Source organism: Pantherophis guttatus, chromosome 2, assembly GCF_059756535.1.
Source record: "Pantherophis guttatus breed Tessera chromosome 2, ASM5975653v1, whole genome shotgun sequence".
NCBI lineage: Eukaryota > Metazoa > Chordata > Lepidosauria > Squamata > Colubridae > Pantherophis > Pantherophis guttatus.
This window is the reverse complement of record NC_142064.1, coordinates 122,241,024-122,261,584: the sequence shown is the minus strand read 5'-3', so window position 1 is coordinate 122,261,584 and position 20,561 is coordinate 122,241,024. Positions and strand designations below refer to the sequence as shown.

The following is a 20,561-nucleotide window of genomic DNA, read 5'->3' as shown; positions in this document are numbered from 1 at the left end:
GAGCCAGCGCTGTCTGAAGACGTCTCCGTGGTCATGTGGCCAGCATGACTAAACGCCAAAGGCGCACGGAACGCTGTTACCTTCCCACCAAAGGTGGTCCCTATTTTTCTACTTGCATTTTTTACGTGCTTTCGAACTGCTAGGTTGGCAGAAGCTGGGACAAGTAATGGGAGCTCACCCCGTTATGCGGCACTAGGGATTTGAACCACTGAACTGCCAACCTTTCAATGGACAAGCTCAGCATCTTAGCCACTGACCACCCCGTCCCTATCATGCTTCTCCCTCCAATCACATACAGTATCCATAATTCTACCCCATATATTCAAAGACTAGCACTACTCGCAGAAGAATAGCAAAATATTTGCAAAGACCTTTGCCTCTGCTAATTGCAGAAGACCACTAAAAACACCAGTGCTAAAATTCCTGCCACTTAATCTTTTGCAAACAGTTTTGCATACTGACTTGTAGACTAGGTTGTAGTCATAAAATTAGGCTGCTGAAGGAGAGCTGACTTGGGGGGGTGGGGGGTGGGGTGATTTTTTTTTTTGGAATTGGAAACAAGAGAGACCTGAATACTCTCCCAGTTTATCCAGGGATTCCCCACATTTATCCAGGGTTTCCCGCCATACACACATTTACCGTAATTAACTTATTTCATTTTTCTGCCAGAAAACAAAGCGGCAATCAAACTTTTCAAGGAAATCTGTATTTGCAAAGAAACAAAACTCTCAGACTTATTTATCTAATCAGCACTTCTAGTCAAGGACTGCCTGCATGTCAAATATTGAACCAGGAAACCTGCTAAAATCCCCTTTTTATGGTGATGACTGAGAATGGTTGTCTTTAAGCCAGACAGGTCTGGCCCTGGACAATTAGTAATGAGGCCCCAGAAGATAATACAAAATATACAAAAACAAAGGAAGTTTGTTATTTATAACCATTAACTATATTAATATATTTATGTGCAGCCCAAGACAATTACAGTACTTTTCACTCAGTGCGGCCCAGGCAAGCCAAAAAATCAGATAACCACGCTTTAAACTGAAAGAACTGCACAGTTCAGTCCTTTCCTAAAGCTTTTCCCTGGTATGCAGTGCTTACCAATCAAAGCCTCTTTCACTATTCCCCCAAATCCAAACTCACACATTTGCTTTGGTCTTCTTGTTTCTGATTTAAAACACAACTGAAAAGAACGGGGTTTGTTATTTGTGGGTAAGTGGCATCTTTTGCAAGTTTGGCATGCAGAAAAATTGTTTGCAGAAGATCACAAGTGGTAGCAGTGAACATCAAAGGGTCTTTCATAAAAGTGAAACAAGTACATTTCCAAGTTTCTCTCACCATCAAAAATATGATTCTGAAAATACCGTTTCTTGCATGTGGCTGCTCTAAGTTGCACCTTCGAGAATGCTGCTGGAACTGACATCAGAATTCAGTTGTATACCCATATGTAATGAAGTGTGTGTGTGTGTTTTTAATTAGGTCTTCCTACAGCCTAATTAGTTTTTGTAGCTGGGAAAAGTTTGATGACAAACCTTTGTCTGATGAGCCTGAATTCCATGGAGATTAATGTGAATAAGATCTGCTGTGTAAATGGCCAAATGAAGTTCAAGACACAGAAAAATAATATTTTCAAAAATAACAAGTTGACTACCATATGTTGGAACAGATTGACTTTTTAATCCCATAGGGAGTGACTGCATTGTACCATGTAAACTTGGGTGTGGGGGATGCCATGTTGAATGCTCAGTTGTGTAAGTCATTGGTGGGGAATCTACAGTCTCCCAAATGCTACTGAGCTGTTTCCCCACAGTCCTCACTGTTGGTCAGATGGTTGTTGGGGGTTGAATGTCTGTGGAGATTCTCAGTCATCATGGTTGCCTCAAAGGTGCTTTTTCAGGAGGCAACTGGACTTTCTTTTTCTTTGAAGACATTTTGTTTAGTTTCTTCAGCTCTGACTGGATGGTAGAGAGTGGAAGGATTTATGGTATATTCCTTGCAGATAGCTGATCATTTGCATTCTTTTTAGAGAGTCGTTAAGGCTACTTGGAGGTTTATCTGTGTCACTTGAGTAGTACAAATGGGTGTGGAGCCTTCTTGACTGCAGGATGTTTTCTGCCCTGTGTCCCTTCACTGTTAAAGACAAGCGCAGGCTGTTGGGGATGAGTCTGTGTTGTCTGTATCTCAAACTGAAGCCAAATGGTTTCTGTAGTCTGCAGTTTTTCTGGAAATACATTCATACTCCCAACACCATTTGAAGGGTGTTCATCCCGAAGTGCATAGCTAAATGTCTGTGGAGATTCTCAGGTATCCAGGTCATGGTTGTCCCAAAGGTGCTTTTTCAGGAGGCAACTAAAGTTTCTTGTTTTTCTTTGAAGACGTTTCATTTCTTATCCAAGAAGTTTCTTCAGCTCTGCTTCTCTCTGTTTTTCTGAATGGATTTCCAGGGGATTTCCTCAAGGACTCTCTAAAAGAATGCAAATGACCAGCTGTCTGCAAGGAATATAAATCCCTGCACTTCCCACCATCCAGTCAGAGCTGAAGAAGCTTCAGCCTTCAAAGAAAAATAAGAAAAAACAAGTCCAGTTGCCTCCTGAAAAAGCACCTTTGGGGCGTTGATGGGAATTGTTAGTCAGCAACACCGATAGGCTGAGTGTATCCCAATCTTGACCTTAGGATTCATTCATGCCACAGTTTAATAGCCATTCACTCTCCTCCAGCTAATTTTGGGAGTTACACTTTGATGAAGTAGAATGCATAGTGGTGTCTCTTTAGACAGAATTACAACATTATTCTCACTAAAATATCAATCAATTATTTGTGGAGGATTCAAAGAAGATACCTCAGCTGGTGACATCTAACGTTGGCTGATTTCAAAATCTAAACAGGGTTAGCTCTCATTAGTGCTTTGATGAAGAACCACCCAGAAATTTGAGGCTGAGAAGGTAAAAAAAAAAAAAAAAAAAAAATGAAATAAGAAAATAGTATCACTGTTGACAGCCAAGAACACTGCATAGATGTAATCTCCCAAGAGTCAAGTTTGACTTAAGGGCATGTTTGCTTTTTTTTTTTTTTTTTTTTTTTTTTGGTAAAGGGGAGATAGATCTATTGTGGGTTTATAGTAGAGGTGTACAAAATCTTTAAAATATACCTAGAAGTAGGAAACCGTGATATCACAGTTAGAGGTACAATACTATATTGTACTCCATTGGTCATTGTTATTGTAAACTTTTACAAGTCATACCATTCTACTGTCCTAGTTTTTTTTAATTGGCAGAGATTCCCCACCCCCACCCCCACCCCCCACCCCCCCGGCATGGTGAACATTAATAATGTGTAGCAGTACATTGTCAGAGTTTTGTGACCACATATGTAAATGAATCTACATAGAGTTTTAAAAATAGACATATTTGTAGCTGTTGATAGAGAGTATACCACAGCACAAGTGAAATAGTGCCTGTATTGTACAGGTAGTCCTCAATTTATGACCACAATTGGGACCAGAATTTCTGTCATAAACCAGTGTGATTGTAAATTGAGTCAGCATGTGACAGACTCAATTTTACAACCATTTTTACCATGGTCCCTAAGAAAAATCACTGCGGTTGTTAAGTGAATTATGTGGCTATTAAGCGAACCCGACTTCCCTAATTGACTTTGCAGATAGGAAGGTTGCAAATTGCAATCATGTGACTGCAAGATGCTGCAGTTGTGGTAAATGTGTGAACTGGTTGCCGAGTGCTGGATTTGCAATAATGTAACGGGGGGGTGATGCAATGATCGTAACGTCGAGTACTGGTCAGGAAGTCATTTTTTCCAAGGCTGTTGTAACGTTGAACCGTCACTAAACAAACAGTTGTACAATATGTTGAGGACTTCCTGTTATAGAAAGTATATACTTTCTTTGTCACACACATATGTATGTATGTGTTTATGGCTGAGGAACAGATTTTGAAATATACAAGAAGAGATGGTTATTATCACTGGACCTTGTCACAGTCAGATATATTATGCTGAAGTACTGAGACATGGATGGAGCCAGCAAGATAAATGCTATATTGATATGTTTTTAAAAGTGGTTTGATTTCTTCCCCACTTTTTGTTCTTCTATTATCTGGGCCAGGGGTGGGTTCTAAATTTTTTTACTACTGGTTCTGTGGGCGTGGCTTGATGGTCATGTGACAATTCTTTAGGATTTAGCAGAGGTACTGATCTACCAGGCTTTTAACTGTTTGCAAAGCTGTACCGGTCTACCCATTTGTTTTTGGAGGCACCGGTCTACCCATTTATTTTTGCAGGCACCGGTCTACTCATTTGTTTTTGGAGGCACCGGTTTACCACCACACTGCCTTTTAACACTGATCAGCTGTAGGGCGGCCCTTTGAAGCCCCACGGCAAGCGTTTAAACAGTTTTTTTTTCCTTCTAGCTGATCAGCTAGGACTCAGGAGGCAGCAATAGATTGGGGGTGGGGCCAAATAAAAGGTAAGAATAACGCGGGGGGGGGGGACAGAACTGGTTCGGTGACGTCATATCATCACCGCTACCAGCTCGGCGGAACCGGGAGGAACCCACCACTGATCTGGGCCCTGTGTTTATTGTATACCCTTGAGAATTAGAGTTACACAATAGCTCAGACTTCAGTGCCAAGGCAAAGCCCAAGATTTGAGCCACGGTGGAGCAGTGGTTAGAGTCCAGTACTGCAGGCTACTTCTGCTGACTGCTGGCTGCCTGCAATTTGGCAGTTCAAATCTCACCAGGCTCAAGGTTGACTCAGCCTTCCATCCTTCCAAGGTGGGTAAAATGAGGACCCAGATTGTTGTGGGCAATATGCTGACTCTGTAAACCGCTTAGAGAGGGCTGCAAAGCACTGTAAAGTGGTATATAAATCTAAGTGCTATTGCTATTGGTGGAGGACATATCAAGATACTTGCTCTTGTAGTCACCTGGTTATTGTGATAAATTGTGATTTGATCAACCATGGTCTCCTGAATCACGCAAACAGATTTAGGGAAAGAAAAATACATATGGTTTCAGCATAGTATGTAAATCCAACTTCTCTCTCTCTACTTCTTGCCCCCTGTCCATTTAGCACTTCGGAGATGTGTTCCTGTGGTCCCCTCCCAGTATATGTCAAAGATCGTTGTGTTGCTAATTTTTTTTTTCCCAAGTGGTGGACACCATGGCTTGATGAGATATTTTGGGTGGTTCCTTAATTAATGAAATTATATTGAAATGAAAAAATTGAGGCTGATACACGCTGTTGTCATTCCAGGGACGGATGATACGAATTCCCTCTATGAAGACATATGAACACAATCATTGTTGATTATCTGTCCCTCTTGATCTTTTGCCCTACGAGCTGAGCTTGGCAAAACATCAGAAGTTGCCATTTTTACATTTTATTCTCCTTCCTTGACCCCTCTAAAACCAAGGGGTCAAGGACTGGATCTGCTTATCAGAGCCCTAGGCTGACCAGATAACTTCTTCTGATAAAAGAGGGAAGGAAGACCTCTGGAACTTGTGGTTGCTTCACTCAGCAATTTGTTTTGGAAGAGGATTGCCTGGTTACTCTTGTTTAATAGGAATTCTTTGGTAAACATGGTTAAAGAAACCATGGATTAGTGTGTTGTACAAATCCCAACATAACTGTGACCCAGACAAATATATCAGTTATAACATCTATGGGCCAGAAATGGTGAAGAGTAGATTATACTATAGATAAGAACACGTGTTGGTATGTGATTGTTAGAACACAAAAGGACTGCAGTTTAACATGACTTGTTGCTATGAGCTGGCTTCATCATTTTATTGGCAAAGGATATAAAACAGTTATGAAGCCTTGCAAAAATCATATGGTGCTGGCAAAAACCTCTGTCTGAAATTTCAGGGAGCCGCTCTTTGTTCTGTAGGCCAGGGATTCCCAATCCCTGGGCTGTTGGGAACCGGGGCCACGCAAGCTGCGGGCAAGTGTGCAAAGCTTTATTTATGCATGTGTTGGATTAGGTTGTGCCCGCGCAACCATCCCCTCTTCCCCCCCCCTGCTGCTGCCGCCGGTCTGCAGACCCCAAAAAGTTGGGGACCACTGCTGTAGACAATAGTGGACATCCCAAAGGCCACATGTGGCCTCTAGTCAAGGCTCCCCCTGATCATACTATCAAAACTGGATGGCATATATATATTTTTTTCTGAAGAAATAGGAAGTAAAATACACCTACTTTACATACTCCCTCAAACTCCAATACTTCCAAAGGAAGACTGGAAATTTTGGACACCCCTCATTGGATAACATCACTGCTGTATTTCCTGTATACATTTTCTGGTGGGCGTGCTGGTGGCAATAGCTCTACATCCTAAAATTATCCCAAGCTAATGAGGGCTTCTCCTGCTCTTTCTTAACACGAAGTGACAAACTGAGGTGAAGGATGTCATCTTCACTCATAGCCTGCCTACTGTTCACTGCCTGTCTCATAATCCTGGGCTCCCAGGTTGTCATATCTTTTTGACTCAAGGATGTTGGGCCTGGCAGGAACATAGCCGAGGTAGGTAATTGGAAAAACTTGGGTAGAGGTCCCCAAGTTTTCCCACCTGGAGCTGGTTGGAGAAGATGCATTGTGGAAATGGGGTGCACAAATTTATGAAATAGTCCTTTCTAACCAGAAGTGAGCATTAATTTCCCTTTCCAGCATTGTTAAGTATTCAGCAAAATCAAATTGTCTGATCTTGAGCATTACCCTTAAAGGTATGGATTTATCAGATATCCTGCCTTTCTTTCAGGAGCTCAAGGTTAGAAGGTACAAAACTATAATGTATCTAATGCTTAAACCATTCAATATTGCAACTTGCATCCTTAATGTTCAAGCTGTCTGTTCAAATTCCGCTCAAAATAGGAGTGCTATTTATACATAGTTTTTTGGATTGTGCTGAGTATTGTTTATGCCAAAAATACGTACTTAAAATTTAAAATATGCTTTATTTGCTCTATTGGATTTCTAATGACCATGCAGGTCCAGAGTTGGAGCTGGAATATTACAAATATACAGGGGCCAGGTTGTGGAAGGCAAACTTTGTGTATCATGATCTGAGGCGTCTGCTGAACTAAGTGACTGGAGATTTTGGTTTCAATATCTCCTTTTTAATCATTCAATGTATACAACTGAAAAGCTTGCTTTACTGAATGTTTACAAATGACAATGTCCTATACCAACATAGAAAGAGATTGTGCTGATAATCCCAAATAAAGGATTTTTTTTTTAAAAGTAAAAATGTGCAAAATGTTTGAATTCCCTTTTTCACACCTGCAATGTGTGTTCTGAACTCGAATTAGAGGATGGTGAGCTTGAGCCATTTTGAATTTGAAATGTTTTGCACGCCTCTTGCCGCTACAGTTTTAACAACAGGCATAAATATGCAATCATGTTCATTTCCTTGCCGTGAGAAGTTTCCCCTGCTGATTGCTACTCAGTCAAGGTACAAGTTTGGGCCAGGTTGGTCTGATGGCTACCTAGGCCGCAGTGGAGTATATAAATAAATCTGGTGGGAGGGTTTTTGTTTTGTTTTTTTGCTGTTGTCTGCCTGCGGTAATGAAACATGGGGAGGCATTTGAATAAATCATTAGCCACTGTACGTGGCTGATGGGCTGTGCCTGTCTTGGTAGCTTGAAGCGTTTTGCAAAGTCTGCATGTAGGAAAGACAGTAAATACACAAGAGTATTAAATAGGGGGAAGTCATTTGTTCTGTTTACAAGCAGATGTAGCATTTTGAATGTGGCTAATACTAGGAATGTCACAGCCACCTTGCAGCAAAATATGGCAATGAATGAGGGCTTTTTGATTCCAAATTACATGTAGGCCCAGTTGCGAAGAAGGAAAGCTTATTCCACTTTTGATAAATTATGACCTTCAGCAGATCCAGTTCCTGTGCTTGCTTGCTGGGTTTGGATCTCATCTGTGAAGTGCATGGTTAGACCAGGCAGATTCCTTATTCGCTACCATTCTTTGTGCTTAAATTTCATAAATGCTCCATAAGCAGATGAGAGCAAGAAAGCCTCCCGATTTAGTTTGTAATCAAACATAGCTTGTTCTGGCCTCAGATGACGTCATCCTTCTTTCCCTCAGGAATGCCACAGATGGGGAAGGGAGGCTTTCTGCAGGGACTCACACCCTTCGAATTATGTGCTTAGCATCAATTATGCTAATTGTATTGTCAGCCACAATGACCCAGGGCAGAACATTTTCCCAGATCCCCGTTTGGTGATAAGTATGACATAAAAAGCCAGTCTTAAAAAAAAAAAAAAAGATTTATTTTCCCTCGTCTCCCTGACATGCAGAAAGTTTACCAAATGCATTCCTCTTTGATGGCTCGGAATGGTGGAGTCTTAAACCTACCGCTGTTGAAAAACCCTTCTCATCCAAGTTGTTACTTTAGAAATCCTACCATTTGCTACATAAACTCCTTTCTGGAAGCTGTAGATTGGCGTACCTCTTGGGTCTCATTTGTCTAGGCCCAATTCTACACACACAAGCTGGCTATACAGCATTCTTCTTTGTGCCCGAGGGCAACTGGCTAATTGGGTTACAGGGCAGGTGACAAAGGACATAAGAGCTCTTTTTCCTTCCATGCTTCGCTACCATTCCAGGTCTCCACCTAGCTCTGCCTTCTGAGGAAGTTGCCTTTCCCTTTTTGTGTGGTGACAGCCCTATGTGTCATTCCACGTGAACTGAGACTACACCTTTGAGGCACGCATTATTTTTTCCTTCATCACTAAATAATTAGCTCTGAGAGCAGAAGCTTGGGGAAGGGTGGATGGCCAATCTATTGATGTTTTCCAGCCTCTGGCAAGTATCCCAGGAACTAGTTCTGTCCTCAGGCCATTGACTGTTTTATTGTTAGGTTGTTCAGTTTTCTACAGTGTCCAGATGATGGTTCATATAAGCTGCCTTTGACATTATACCCTGATATCCAATGGAGTTATCACTTTTAGGTGGAAACATAAACAGTGTTGCTTATAACTCCTCCCCCCCCTCCCAAAGGAGAGTTATGGTGAGATTGCCTCCTGGCAAGCTTTACTTAAATTTACCTTTCAGGAAGTATGTTCGTTCTTCAGTCCATTCTACCTCCTGTCATTTAATGATTTCATACTATAAAAAGAGATTGCCTGTTAAGTCCTTGCTATAAAGCCACTCTGTCTAGGCTTCTTTTGGCTTCCTCAATTCTTTTCTGTTGGAGGTCAGAGTGGCTCTTAAGAATAGATCCTTCACTGGATTCGGGGTGAAAAAGGCAAGCACGGTGGGGAATTTCTCAATTTCGTTGGGTTTTGACTGGCTTTCTTAGAGATAGTAAAGGAGATAATGTTTGGTGTTAAACTACAGTATTTGCTTTTTTTTAAAACCTGGAAGAGAAACATTGTCTCACTTTTGTGGAAGCCAGTATAAGTCTGAGGAATCTTGCTGATCAGAGAAAGCACAGTACAGGTAGACCTCATGTGCGCTTGCAGATCTTCTGTGCATGCACAGAAGGTAATTAACACATTATTTCCTGGTTAAAACCAGAAAGTAACAACACCCAGGCGGGTGGGCGGAGCTTTGCTCCGCCATCGCTACTGGATTGCTGAACCAGCCTCCAAGATCGCTACCGGATCGCTCGATCTGATGCAGACCAGGAGGATTTCACCCCTGCTTTCACACTTATGACCGTTGCAGCATCCCCAGGGTCACGTGATCAAAAATCGGGTGCTCGGCAACAGGATCTTATTTATGACGGTTGTAGTGTCCCGGGGTCATGTGATTGCCTTTTGCGACTTTCTGACAAGCAAAGTCAATGGGGAAGCCAGATTCACTTAACAACCGGGTTGCTAACTTAAGAACTGCAGTGATTGACATAACAACTGTGGTGAGAAAGGTTGTAAAATGCGGCAAAATTCACTTCAAATTTCTCACTTAGCGACATAAATTTGGGGCTTAATTGTGGTCGTAAATTGAGGACTACTTGTGGACAAAAGTGTGAACAGTTAAGTAGAGCCTATCTGGCCACGAAGTGTAAGTTCTGCTGCCGTCCACCTGGCTTGTTCAAGCAAGAGGGTCACCATAAGATGGAAAAAAAGAGGCTGGTTGTGTTCCTGGATTTTCAGATGTTCAGATGCTCTGTTAAATCATATCAAAGGCCACTTAGGCAATGTGCTCTGTTCCCACAGATGGTAGGTAACCAGATGCTTTCAGGAACCCCTTAAGCATCATACAAGTTTAATAGGGTTCCCTCTCTTTCCCTCAAGGAACAGTTATTGAGATACAGGCTTCTATACTGAAGATAATAGCTACTATCAGTCGTATTCTTTACGAAGCTATCTAATCCCCAGTGTAGATAGCTGTACAATGGTGAATTTCATAGTGCCATTGTGTAGGATGTTTGCTGCGCTCTGCCCTAGTTTAATTTGATAAACAGCATGCTCTTGGTTCTGTGAGCGATTCCCCTGCCATTCATATCTGCGCTGACCTTCAGTAATGCAGAAACAGAATTTATTTTATTCTCCCATCTCCCTAAAAATTAAAACCATATATTTATTTGTATCACTACACGGTAACGGCGCTGGGAATTTATGGCAGTTGGTGCTTCTCTAGTTTCTGGCAGTGATTGGCTGTCACGCTTTATTTTCCCAGAAGAACAAATAGTCGGAAGAGCTGGTCAAAGCCAAGAAGGGGAATGAGCAGGTAGACCTAGGGATGGAACGATGGAAAAAGGAGGAGTTCAACTAAGGTGAAACCAGGGAAGTCAAGGAATACAGGTTATGGACTAGGAAATGGTGGTTGAGATGTGAAAATGGAAGTTCTCCAGAGGAGTGAATAGAAAGGACAAAAACATGGAAGATGAAACATGAAAAGATACAGAGCAATTTTGGTACCTTTGGTCAAGTTGGATGGAGCTGTTGGAACCATAGGTTGCTTTACCTTGAACTATTCAACCTGGGGATCAAGTAAAGTAAGAGATTTGATGTTGGTTTGAAATCTCCAGTAAAATCTTGGGCTGTAATCTTCTGGATGCTAGACTAGGCTGTCTTGTACAGATGTATTCCATGTATCTAAAAAATATTGTTTAAAAATCAATTAAGATACAAAAGTCTCTAAGAGCTGTCCCTGAATTTTGGAGGAACTTTGATGAGTCACTTTGGGTTTTTTTAATCCATTTTAATTGACGGCATTCATTCATTCAAGTTTTTACCAGCCACTGTTTGGCCAAGAATCTGAGCTGCAGTCTAATGCTGCATTAGTTTTGCTACATCTGACATATTCTATACCAAATAAAATTGCTTGTTTAACACCCTGGATAACTTTTCCTCATCCCATACCTTCAGCAGTGACTCCAGCCCCTTCCCCATCATGGATCGGATGAAGAAGATCAAGAGGCAGCTGTCCATGACGCTGCGGGGGAGCCGAACTGTAGAGAAAAACCTCAATGAACCCATTAATATAGAGGAAAACAACAGCAGCGACAATGGTGAGTTCCCTCCTTGATCTTCCTTGGAGGGAGAATCGACAGATTTTTTTTTTTTCTGATTTACTTACAGTCGCTTTTCTTGTCTGTACCCTTAACAGAACATTATGCTAAAAAGCAGCAAAATCATAGGGTGCTTGGCAAAGCTTCTTTAAGCTCAAGCTTTTTATTAACTCAGTTGAAGATATCAGACTTTGCTGCCTGTCTAAACTTCTGATGTGAAACTTTTATGCACTGGCAAATGGACCTAGAAGATTTTCTAACGTAAACCTTATTAAATAGTTGGATTTATAGATGACTATATAGCCAGATAGAGAGGATTTATAGGCATAGGATTAGTCTTTGAGATAATCAAGCCTCCAGGTATTCAGAAATTAAGATAGCATCTGGGATTAGGAATGAAAGCTTCAGGACAATCAGGAGATGGCACAAAATCGAAGGAATGTTTTCTGATCTACTGGCCTTGTTCAAACTCTGGGCAGGGGCTCTTTGTACTCACTGAAGCTTTTGGACTGTCTTTGGAGATAGGCCCCATCACTGGTCCTGCAACAGGCTGAGTAATGGTGTGCAAAGGAGTGAAGAATGCATTTTGGGGTGGGACATCCAGGATAGAATGTAATGGTTGCCCTTTGTACTGAAAATAGTTTTGAAGAAGCACATTTCTAATGCTAAAATTTATACAGCTTGCATGAACATTCTCTCTCTCTCTCACACACACATACACTCCACTCACTCACTCACTCACTCATATGGAAGTGTCATGGCAGTTTATTAAGGCCAATGAGTTGCAAGCCTGAGTAGAATCCCACAGGGTACACGGTGCTTTTTAAAAAGGACAAAAAAAAAATAATCCAGTACATTTGTCAGGCTGATTTTAACTTGTGTGTGTGTGTGTGTGTGTGGGTAGGTGGGTGGGAATATATTTTCAGTTTGAAGGATGGGAACTGAAACGGGAGACATCTGGATGCAAACTATTTATGTTCTCACCTTTAACTTCCTTACCAGCTCAGTGGCAATTTGGAAGCTGCTTTCAAACTAGCCTTTGGAAATTTAAGGAGAGGTGATTGGATTTCTGGAGGCTTCCATTTCTACCATTGAACATTCCCTACCCCCCTTCCTCCAATTCTAAAAAATGGACAAATTCCTGAAGCCCTCTGGAAGATAAGGAGGCAGAATTGTGGCTCCTGACTTCTTGAACATTGCCAAACCCTGGGTTAAGTAGGGCTGTTCTGTGTTAAAATGACATAAATATGCCCCCATTCAGTAGAATCAGCACATTCAGCAGAATGCTTTTCAAAGAGTTTTAGCAACTTCCTTTGCAAATGGTCAGATAATTCCCTGCAACCTGGAGGCCCTTTTACCCAGCTGTGAAACTAGTTTATCTAAAGAACTGAACTGCCTAGGCTACAGTAATGGACAGCTTTAGAAGTGAAAAATGATGGTAATAAAGGTGAAGGGGAAAAGGATGCATTCTGTTTCTCTCTATATATGCCAGCATGACCTATTTTCATCATCCTAAACTCACAATAGCAGAAAATGAAGGACGTGTTGGATGGATGCAGAATAGCATAGAAAGCAGTTCTGAGTCTGATCCTGAGCATTAGTGCAGGTGAAATCAGTGAGTATGACTTAAGATGTTTCTGTTGCACTAAAAGAATAGGCATAGGCATAATCAAGGCCAATAGACATCTGGAAATTCATTGTGGACTACTCAACCCATCTTGCCTTTGCTGGGTCAGGGCTACGGGTGTAATAGTGAGATCTGGAATATTGATCTTTCACTTTTAAGAATGCAGCTGAGATTCTGTAGAATTTGCTAAACTGATGAAAAGCTACACTAGAAGACATATTTTGTGAGTTGAAACAGTGCAGCAAACCAACATTACTCATTGTTATATTATAAATATTCCAATCTCAAATATATTTGAGGGGTGGGTTGGGATCTCCATTTATTAAAATAGTAGAGAGAAAGCTGTCTCACTCAGGTAAGTCCTGTCCCTCCGTTATATCCCTAATTCTGCCCCTCGGCTGAGGGCTGTCTTTTGAGTTTGATTTCCATTCTACTTTGATTTGTGTTTTGTTTTTCCTTCTTTCATATTTCTCTTTTTTCCCCCCTCTTCTTTTTTCCATTTTTCTGTTTATATTGGCCTCCCTTCTTCTGTGGCGGCATCAATCCCTTCGCTTATGTGGTGGCCACTGTCTGTCCCCCATGCCTTCGGTTCTTTGCTGTGGGCTGTTTGCGCGACCTCTTCTTTTCCTTTTCCGCCTTTCGTGCACCTGTCTTTTCCATATCACTCCGTTTGGGATGTTGCTTGGGTTTTCCCTTTGTTTCCACCTCCCTCCCCCTGTTTATACTTCCACTTTTTTGTGGTGGGTGGAGATGGATATTCTTCTGGTGTTCCATTTTCTGGGATCCCACATTCCTTCTCCCTCTGTTGCTGCTACTTCTGCTTCTCACTGGTGTTTCCCTTCCTACCACTTCCCTTTCTCCTTTTGCTGATGTTCTGTTCTTCACTGCCCCGACACCACATTCCCCGGCCCCCTGTGTATCCCTCCATTTTTCCTGCATCTCCCATATCCCTCCCTCCCATCTGTCTGTCTGTGGGCTTTCCTCCTCCCTTCCCTCTCCTGCCCCCCAGGCCCCACAGTGAAGAGTGTGCATCCCAGCACCTCCCGCAGCGTTCACGCCTTCCTGCACCACTACGCAGGCTCCTTCAGCAGGCCCCGTCTGGCCGTCAGCCGCAGCCTGAGCTCTCACCTTGGCCGTACCACCCGATTAGGTGACTATCGCACCTCGCACTGTACTGCCAGTAAGGGCTCCCCATTGTGGGTTGAGGCTACAAGTCAAGCCAGTTTGACTTCAAAGGAGGCTTTTTGGAGTCCCTGTTAACTTATTTATACACCTGAGCCTCTTGGGTCAAGCTGGGGTACTACATCAATTCCTTGAGTAAGGAGTCTGGGGGACCCAGAATCTTGCATTTCTGCTCCAGGATGAGGTTGGTAAGGAAGTTGGAGTCTCAAATTGCTGGGGCTCACTTGAAGAGAAATTAGCCTTGGTTTTATCCAGTGCATCATTCTGAATCTGTGTGTTTTATTCTGGCTGGTCTCACTCACTATGCTAATGCATAGTATGATTTGTTAGCCCAATATGTGAAACCCGTATTACAGCAGATGTTGTCCCTAAAGCTAGGTGGATTTTTTCAGTAACTATGGTTCAAAATCCTGGTTTAGCATAATGTGTGAACCTGGCCATGATGTCACATTTACTTTTTATTATTTTTCCTGGGCTATTCTAAGTGCCTTCCACATGTCTAGTTTATGCCAGGCACATCCTCTGTATAAGATGATTTTGAGCAGAAAGTGATTAGCACAATCTTCTGTGAGAGATGAAAGATTGACGTGCTTTAGGAATAAAGTGGGAATCTTTTCATAAAACTACCCTGATGTTGCTCTCTAGAGAGTGCTGAGCAGCTGGACCAGTGGCCTTAGTATGAAGTGATTTGCTGTCCTTTTAAATCAGCCTTTCCCAACCAGGTAACTTCCAGAGGTATTGAGTTATAACTTAATTCAGTTTAATTTACTGGGATTTGAAGCTTCCTGATTCGAAAAAAGACACTTTTGGCTTATGACATATAGCAATGGCTATGGAGGCTGGGAATTTGGGGCATTAAAAGCATTAGATCAGAAAATACTGTTTTGGGTTCCTGAGAGTATCACTGACATGAATTCAACATATATCTGTTTTTTTAAAAATACTGAAGCAGATCTCAAGGTTCATGTTGTCTTTAAAAAGATGCACAGAATAAGAAAGCCAGTGTAATCCCATTCCCAGAGCAACTTTCTTAAATCTGGTGCTCTTTAGATATGCTGGGCTATACTTTCCAGTGCCTAATGCTGTCTGGGGAAGATGGGTGATGCTATCATTTCCTGAGGGCATCATATTGAGGAAGGCTGGCCGACAGTGGTATATACTTTTGATTGTTACATACTTAAATTATGATACTGAACATTTAGAGAACTTTTTACATGAAATTGTGGAACCAACATAATTATAAGTAACACAACTTATCAAACTATCTTAGCAGAAATGATTAATAAATCGGGGATAATTGGGTGTATATTTATACTGGACAATTTTAATGTTTTTTATGCCCAGTGTCGCTCTGAAATGAGATGGGTGGCAAATATGTTATCCCATTTTCTGATCTTATCTATACCCCCTATAGCTGAGTAAGATAACGGAGTAGGATGTAGAACTTAAAATCCTGCTAATATAGAACAATTACATGGCAGAAGGAAAGTCGAACAAAGGCTCTTACATGTTGTGGTAGCTTTTTATATGCAGGGAACCCCTTAAAATTGTGTTCAGTCTAAAAAAGTGAAGTCCAGTCTATCATCTATAGTCATGGAGCCTTACTTTTCTTTGGTGAGGTACTCCTGGTGGCAACATGTCTAAACCTTCTGGAAAGATGGAATTGATTGCAAAAAAAAAAAAAAGGAAAAAGAATTCAGTGTTGGGTGGAACATATGTGGAACATTCATAAAATGGTTTCGAACTAAAAGGGCATTTATTTAAAACATTTATGACTTTACATAAAACATTATGCTTTGGGGTTGACAGCAGCCACTTCCCAACTAGGGCCCACCAATTGTAATGGGATTGCAGTTCTAGAGGTTTCAGTAAGCATAGCCCATGGCCTGGGAATGATGGGAGTTCTAGTTCCAGCACATTGGGCTGATCCGTTGCTTCCTTCTACAGCCCAGCCTTACAAATATTGGAGGGAATGGGGTGAGTCCTCTCTGCCCACCGTGTCTTCATCTGCATTTCTCCTTGGTGCAGAAATTGTTCATGAGGACCTCAAAATTGGTTCGGATGGTGAGAGTGATCAGGCATCAGGAACATCGTCAGATGAGGTGCAGTCTCCAGTCAGAGTGCGCATGCGGAACAACCCGGCGCGCAAGATTTCCACTGAGGTATGTGGGTGCTGGCTGGTAATGATGGAGGGACAGCTTAAGGTGGGAACAAAGAGTTCTCTGTCTCCCATTATAATGGGCTGTTTTTGTATGGAGAGATGTGAAAGGAATAAAGATGTCTTGCTTCTCAAGTTACATTCTCTTCTTTTACTCCCCAAAGTTAACTTCAGAGGTTAGGGAATGCAAAGTCTACTCCAAGTAACCTCAGATAAAGTAAGACAAATGATAAATGCATGGATTTTGCACAGAATTCCTCGCCATGTTTGCATTGCATGCTAGACTAAATTAATTTGGGGTTGATTTGTTAGTGGTTTATTTACATCTACTATTTGTTAACCAGATACCGAGTTTAACATATTGTGAGTCTAACCTAGGGGTGAAATTCAGCAGGTTCTGACAGGTTCTGGAGAACCGATAGCGGAAATTTTGAGTAGTTCGGAGAACCAGCAAATATCACCTCTGGCTGGCCCCAGAGTGGAGTGGGAATGGAGATTTTGCAATATCCTTCCCCCAGGAGTGGAGAGAGAATGGGGATTGTGCAGTATCCTTCTCCTGGAGTAGGGTGGAAATGGAGATTTTGCAGTACACTTCCCCTGCCACGCCCACCAAGTCACACCCACAGAACCGGTAGTAAAAAAAAATTGAATTCCACCACTGGTCTAATTGCTCAGTAAAATGTGATCGTTCTTTGTGACTTCTTTGTATTCCCTTATATGGATTTGTGAGATCGCACAGGAAACTCCTACCAAGATTTCTAGATCGCCCCCAGAGGTCCTGAAGAATCCAAAGGTTATCGATGCTTTTCTCAGGACTTACCTAGTCTTCTCTTTGCTTAGATTTCATACTGGTTAAAGGGGAGGTTGTGATTTTTTTTTGTATCAGGCTACTGCAGGAGAAGCTGGAGACTCTGTTTTCTTCACTTCTAGCCTGTGCATTTCCTTTTACTATCTCTCAGTCCATTCATCCATCCATCTATCTAGGCTTCTAATTTTGGGAGGCTTTAATAAAAAAAGCTGACTAATTTTTCCTTGCTTCCCAGGATATTAACAAGCGCCTGTCACTCCCTGCTGACATCCGTCTGCCTGAAGGCTACCTGGAGAAACTGACCCTCAACAGTCCTCTCTTTGACAAGCCCTTGAGCAGGCGGTTACGCAGAGTCTCTTTGGTAAATAGGAATCGTCTGTCTCTCCTTCCTACTTCTCAGTGTTCCCCCTTCACTGGTGCGGGACCAGTAATAAGTACTGCAGGTCAGCAACTGCTGCTGTTGCTGACTCCCTAAGCACCTCAGCCCGAAAAGGGCAGATCCATTACACTTTGTTCCTTGGTCCTTTTTCATTTAGTCGGAGATTGGCTTTGGGAAGCTGGAGACATACGTGAAGTTGGACAAATTGGGAGAGGTGAGTGTTGTGGCTTTTTTCAGACTGGTCAAAGGTAAGAACTGGATTTTAGTTCACTTCACAAATGGTTGTTCTTTATTTCAACATGCATTGGGTTTTGGTGTATAGGGGCTCAGGGTGATTTCAGCTCCCATCTTTTTATCTTCCTGTTTGGTCCTGGATTCTTGCCAGTCTTTTAATGGGGGAGAACAGAATCCTACAGTGGGTTGTTTTCTTACCATCTCTAGTAGCCATGACCAAACCATTGGTTGTGGGAAATAAGCCTACCTCCCAGGCTTCAATCTTCTTCCGTGTTCTGATTTTGGACATGACCTCTAACTGCACGATTACTTTCACTATCCTCGTATAGCACATGAGCAAATTATTCGACCTTTTATTCTAATACTTTTTAAAATTCCTATCATCTTGGTAGCCACCTTTAGGACTTGATTTGCCCGGGAGAGTCAAATGTAGTCAGAACCCTGTATTTGGAAGTCCTTGAACAGAGATTCAGTTTCCCTTCCCTTCCCCCAAGAAAAGAAGCACATGCACTTGGAATTTTATATTTCTCAGCTAATATCCAGAGCTCCAATTTCACCCCATTTCATCTTTGAGGGTTAGTCGAATGGCTTATTAATGACCTATTTCATACTAAATAAGAAAAGGATTAACTATTTTGAAGTTATGAAGTCAGGAACAAAATATTCCTTTCTATTCCTGGTCAGAGATTCTCCTGTCCTGATAAAACTAGACTGGTTACAGGTATCTTTCTATCAGTATATGCGCTTAGTGCTACGGTTAATTTACTGTTGTCCAAACAAGCCTTGGAGGCACTTGCAAACCCAAGTACCGGACTCACATATTTGCTGATGGACATAGTTACCATTGTGGCTGTGAAGAATATAAATGTGATGTCCTTGGTACTCTCTGAGCTTGGCTGTTTGCTTGCAGATAGGTACTGTATTTTTCGGAGTATAAGATGCATCTACCTTTTTTGGTGAGGAAAAGAAGAAAAAGAAATCTCCCTCTGCCTCTGAGCAATTTTACCTCGTTGCAGCAAACAGCAAACAGCCTGCTTTACTTTCATTTTCAGCATAGCTTGATTAGCACAAGGAAAAAAAAATCTGCTCCAGCAATTTACCTCTTTGCAGCAAGCAGCAGAGCCTTGCGCAAAATAGCTAAGAGCAAATCAGCTGAGAGTCGGGAGGCCCCAATCAACTTGTGCTAATTAGGCTGTGCTGAAGCTGAAAGGAGCTGTTTTTTTTCTTGCTGTTTGCTTGCAAGGAGATAACTGCTGCGAGGCAGAGGCCAAAGGGTGGGGGCCAGTGGGTGGGCGGGGCTACATTCAGTGTATAAGATGCACTTAAATTTTCACCCCCTTTTAGGGGGGAAAAAGGTGCGTCTTATACTCTGAAAAATACGGTAGGTAACATCAACAGTGCTAGTGAGTGCGGAATTTGCTCTCTCTTTATACATACTGTAGTAACTTGCTCTGCCAGTGTTGGTGGGCATGTGGTTTTCTTGCCAAGGAAAGAGGAAATTCCACACTCACTGGCACTGATGATGTTACCTAGTCGGGTAATGAAACAACTAAGCTCAGAGAGCAGCAAGGACTCCACAGTTCAACCCTGAGTTAGGTATATTTTCTTCTGTTGGAAGAGTACAAATGTCACTGCCACTAGTGAAAAGGTAGCAAAGAAGTTGGGTGAACAGTCGATAAAATAGGGATTGTTCTCATTGAAATGACAAGTTTGTCTGATCGGTACAACTTCAGAGATAATTTTTCTGTTTTAGGAAAGTTTAGGCCTGGGAAGATAGGAATTATGATGAGGAGGAACATCCGGATGGGATGAGGATGAGAAAAGGGAATGAGAGACAATGAAAGGAGATATACATTGAAATAATTCTCATGTTGAAACTATAGTTTTGTATCTTAAGTGTGAGGTGAAATGCAAGAACTGAAGGATGGGCTGGTGCTTACAGAAGATGACAGGATATTTATTTATCAAAAATTATTTAATCAAATTTGTATACCAGTCATCTCACTGTCTTAAGAGACTCTGACCAGTTTACAAGTACCATGTTGGGTGTTAACTTAAATTCTGCCTCTTCCACATCAGGGAACCTATGCCACTGTCTACAAGGGAAAGAGTAAACTCACTGACAACTTAGTGGCCTTGAAGGAGATCCGTCTTGAGCACGAGGAAGGCGCCCCTTGCACAGCCATTCGGGAAGGTATAAACCTGTAGCCACTTCTTCCAGGGCTTTGAAAGAACTCTGGCATTGTCTTGTCTTTTAACAGAAACTGTGGGCAGGTATTATTTGAAAGAAAAAGAATCCTGAAAACTGGTTGGCTTGATATAGAATTGCACCGCTTGTAAGCTGCCTTGAGAACTCCATGTAGCTATAAAGTGATGGGAGGTTAGAAGAATCTGTAGACCTTAAAAGCGAAGAAAAGCATAGCGTTCAACTGAGCCAAACAGCCATAACTGTACATAGAGGAGTCATTTACCAACGTTTAGTTCAGCCTTTCCTAATCCCATATTCTTCAGATACGGTCCTGCATGGAATCCTGAGCAATTTAGAGCGTGTCAAAGCAGAGAAGGCTGCCAGAGATGGGGCACTGAACTTGAAATAAAAAAATAAATAAATTCATAGTATATGAATCATAGATGCAGTGGAATTCAGTCAAGGTCTGGATGAGTAAGATGTCTAGAGAGACAGATCTA

General features: G+C 41.9%; 1 protein-coding gene across 17 annotated transcripts in view; it reads left to right on the top strand.

The window, feature by feature from the left end:
* The window catches only part of CDK16 (cyclin dependent kinase 16), a 71,863-nt gene that overhangs the window by 23,840 nt on the left and 27,462 nt on the right, over nucleotides 1-20,561 (top strand). For 7 of the 17 annotated variants that reach the window (XR_015732833.1, XR_015732834.1, XM_087888715.1 and 4 more), the window contains exons 2-6: nucleotides 11,343-11,485; nucleotides 16,323-16,456; nucleotides 17,496-17,621; nucleotides 17,797-17,853; nucleotides 19,953-20,067. Coding sequence is in view for 13 of the 17 variants with exons in the window: in XM_087888715.1 (XP_087744841.1) it covers nucleotides 11,368-11,485; nucleotides 16,323-16,456; nucleotides 17,496-17,621; nucleotides 17,797-17,853; nucleotides 19,953-20,067 (550 nt within the window). In the remaining 4 variants the exon portion in view is untranslated. Of the gene's footprint in view, nucleotides 1-11,342; nucleotides 11,486-14,121; nucleotides 14,263-16,322; nucleotides 16,457-17,495; nucleotides 17,622-17,796; nucleotides 17,854-19,952; nucleotides 20,068-20,561 lie in introns of all 17 variants that reach the window. The other 10 variants (XR_004594198.3, XM_034433957.3, XM_034433956.3 and 7 more) reach the window with 3 other exon arrangements.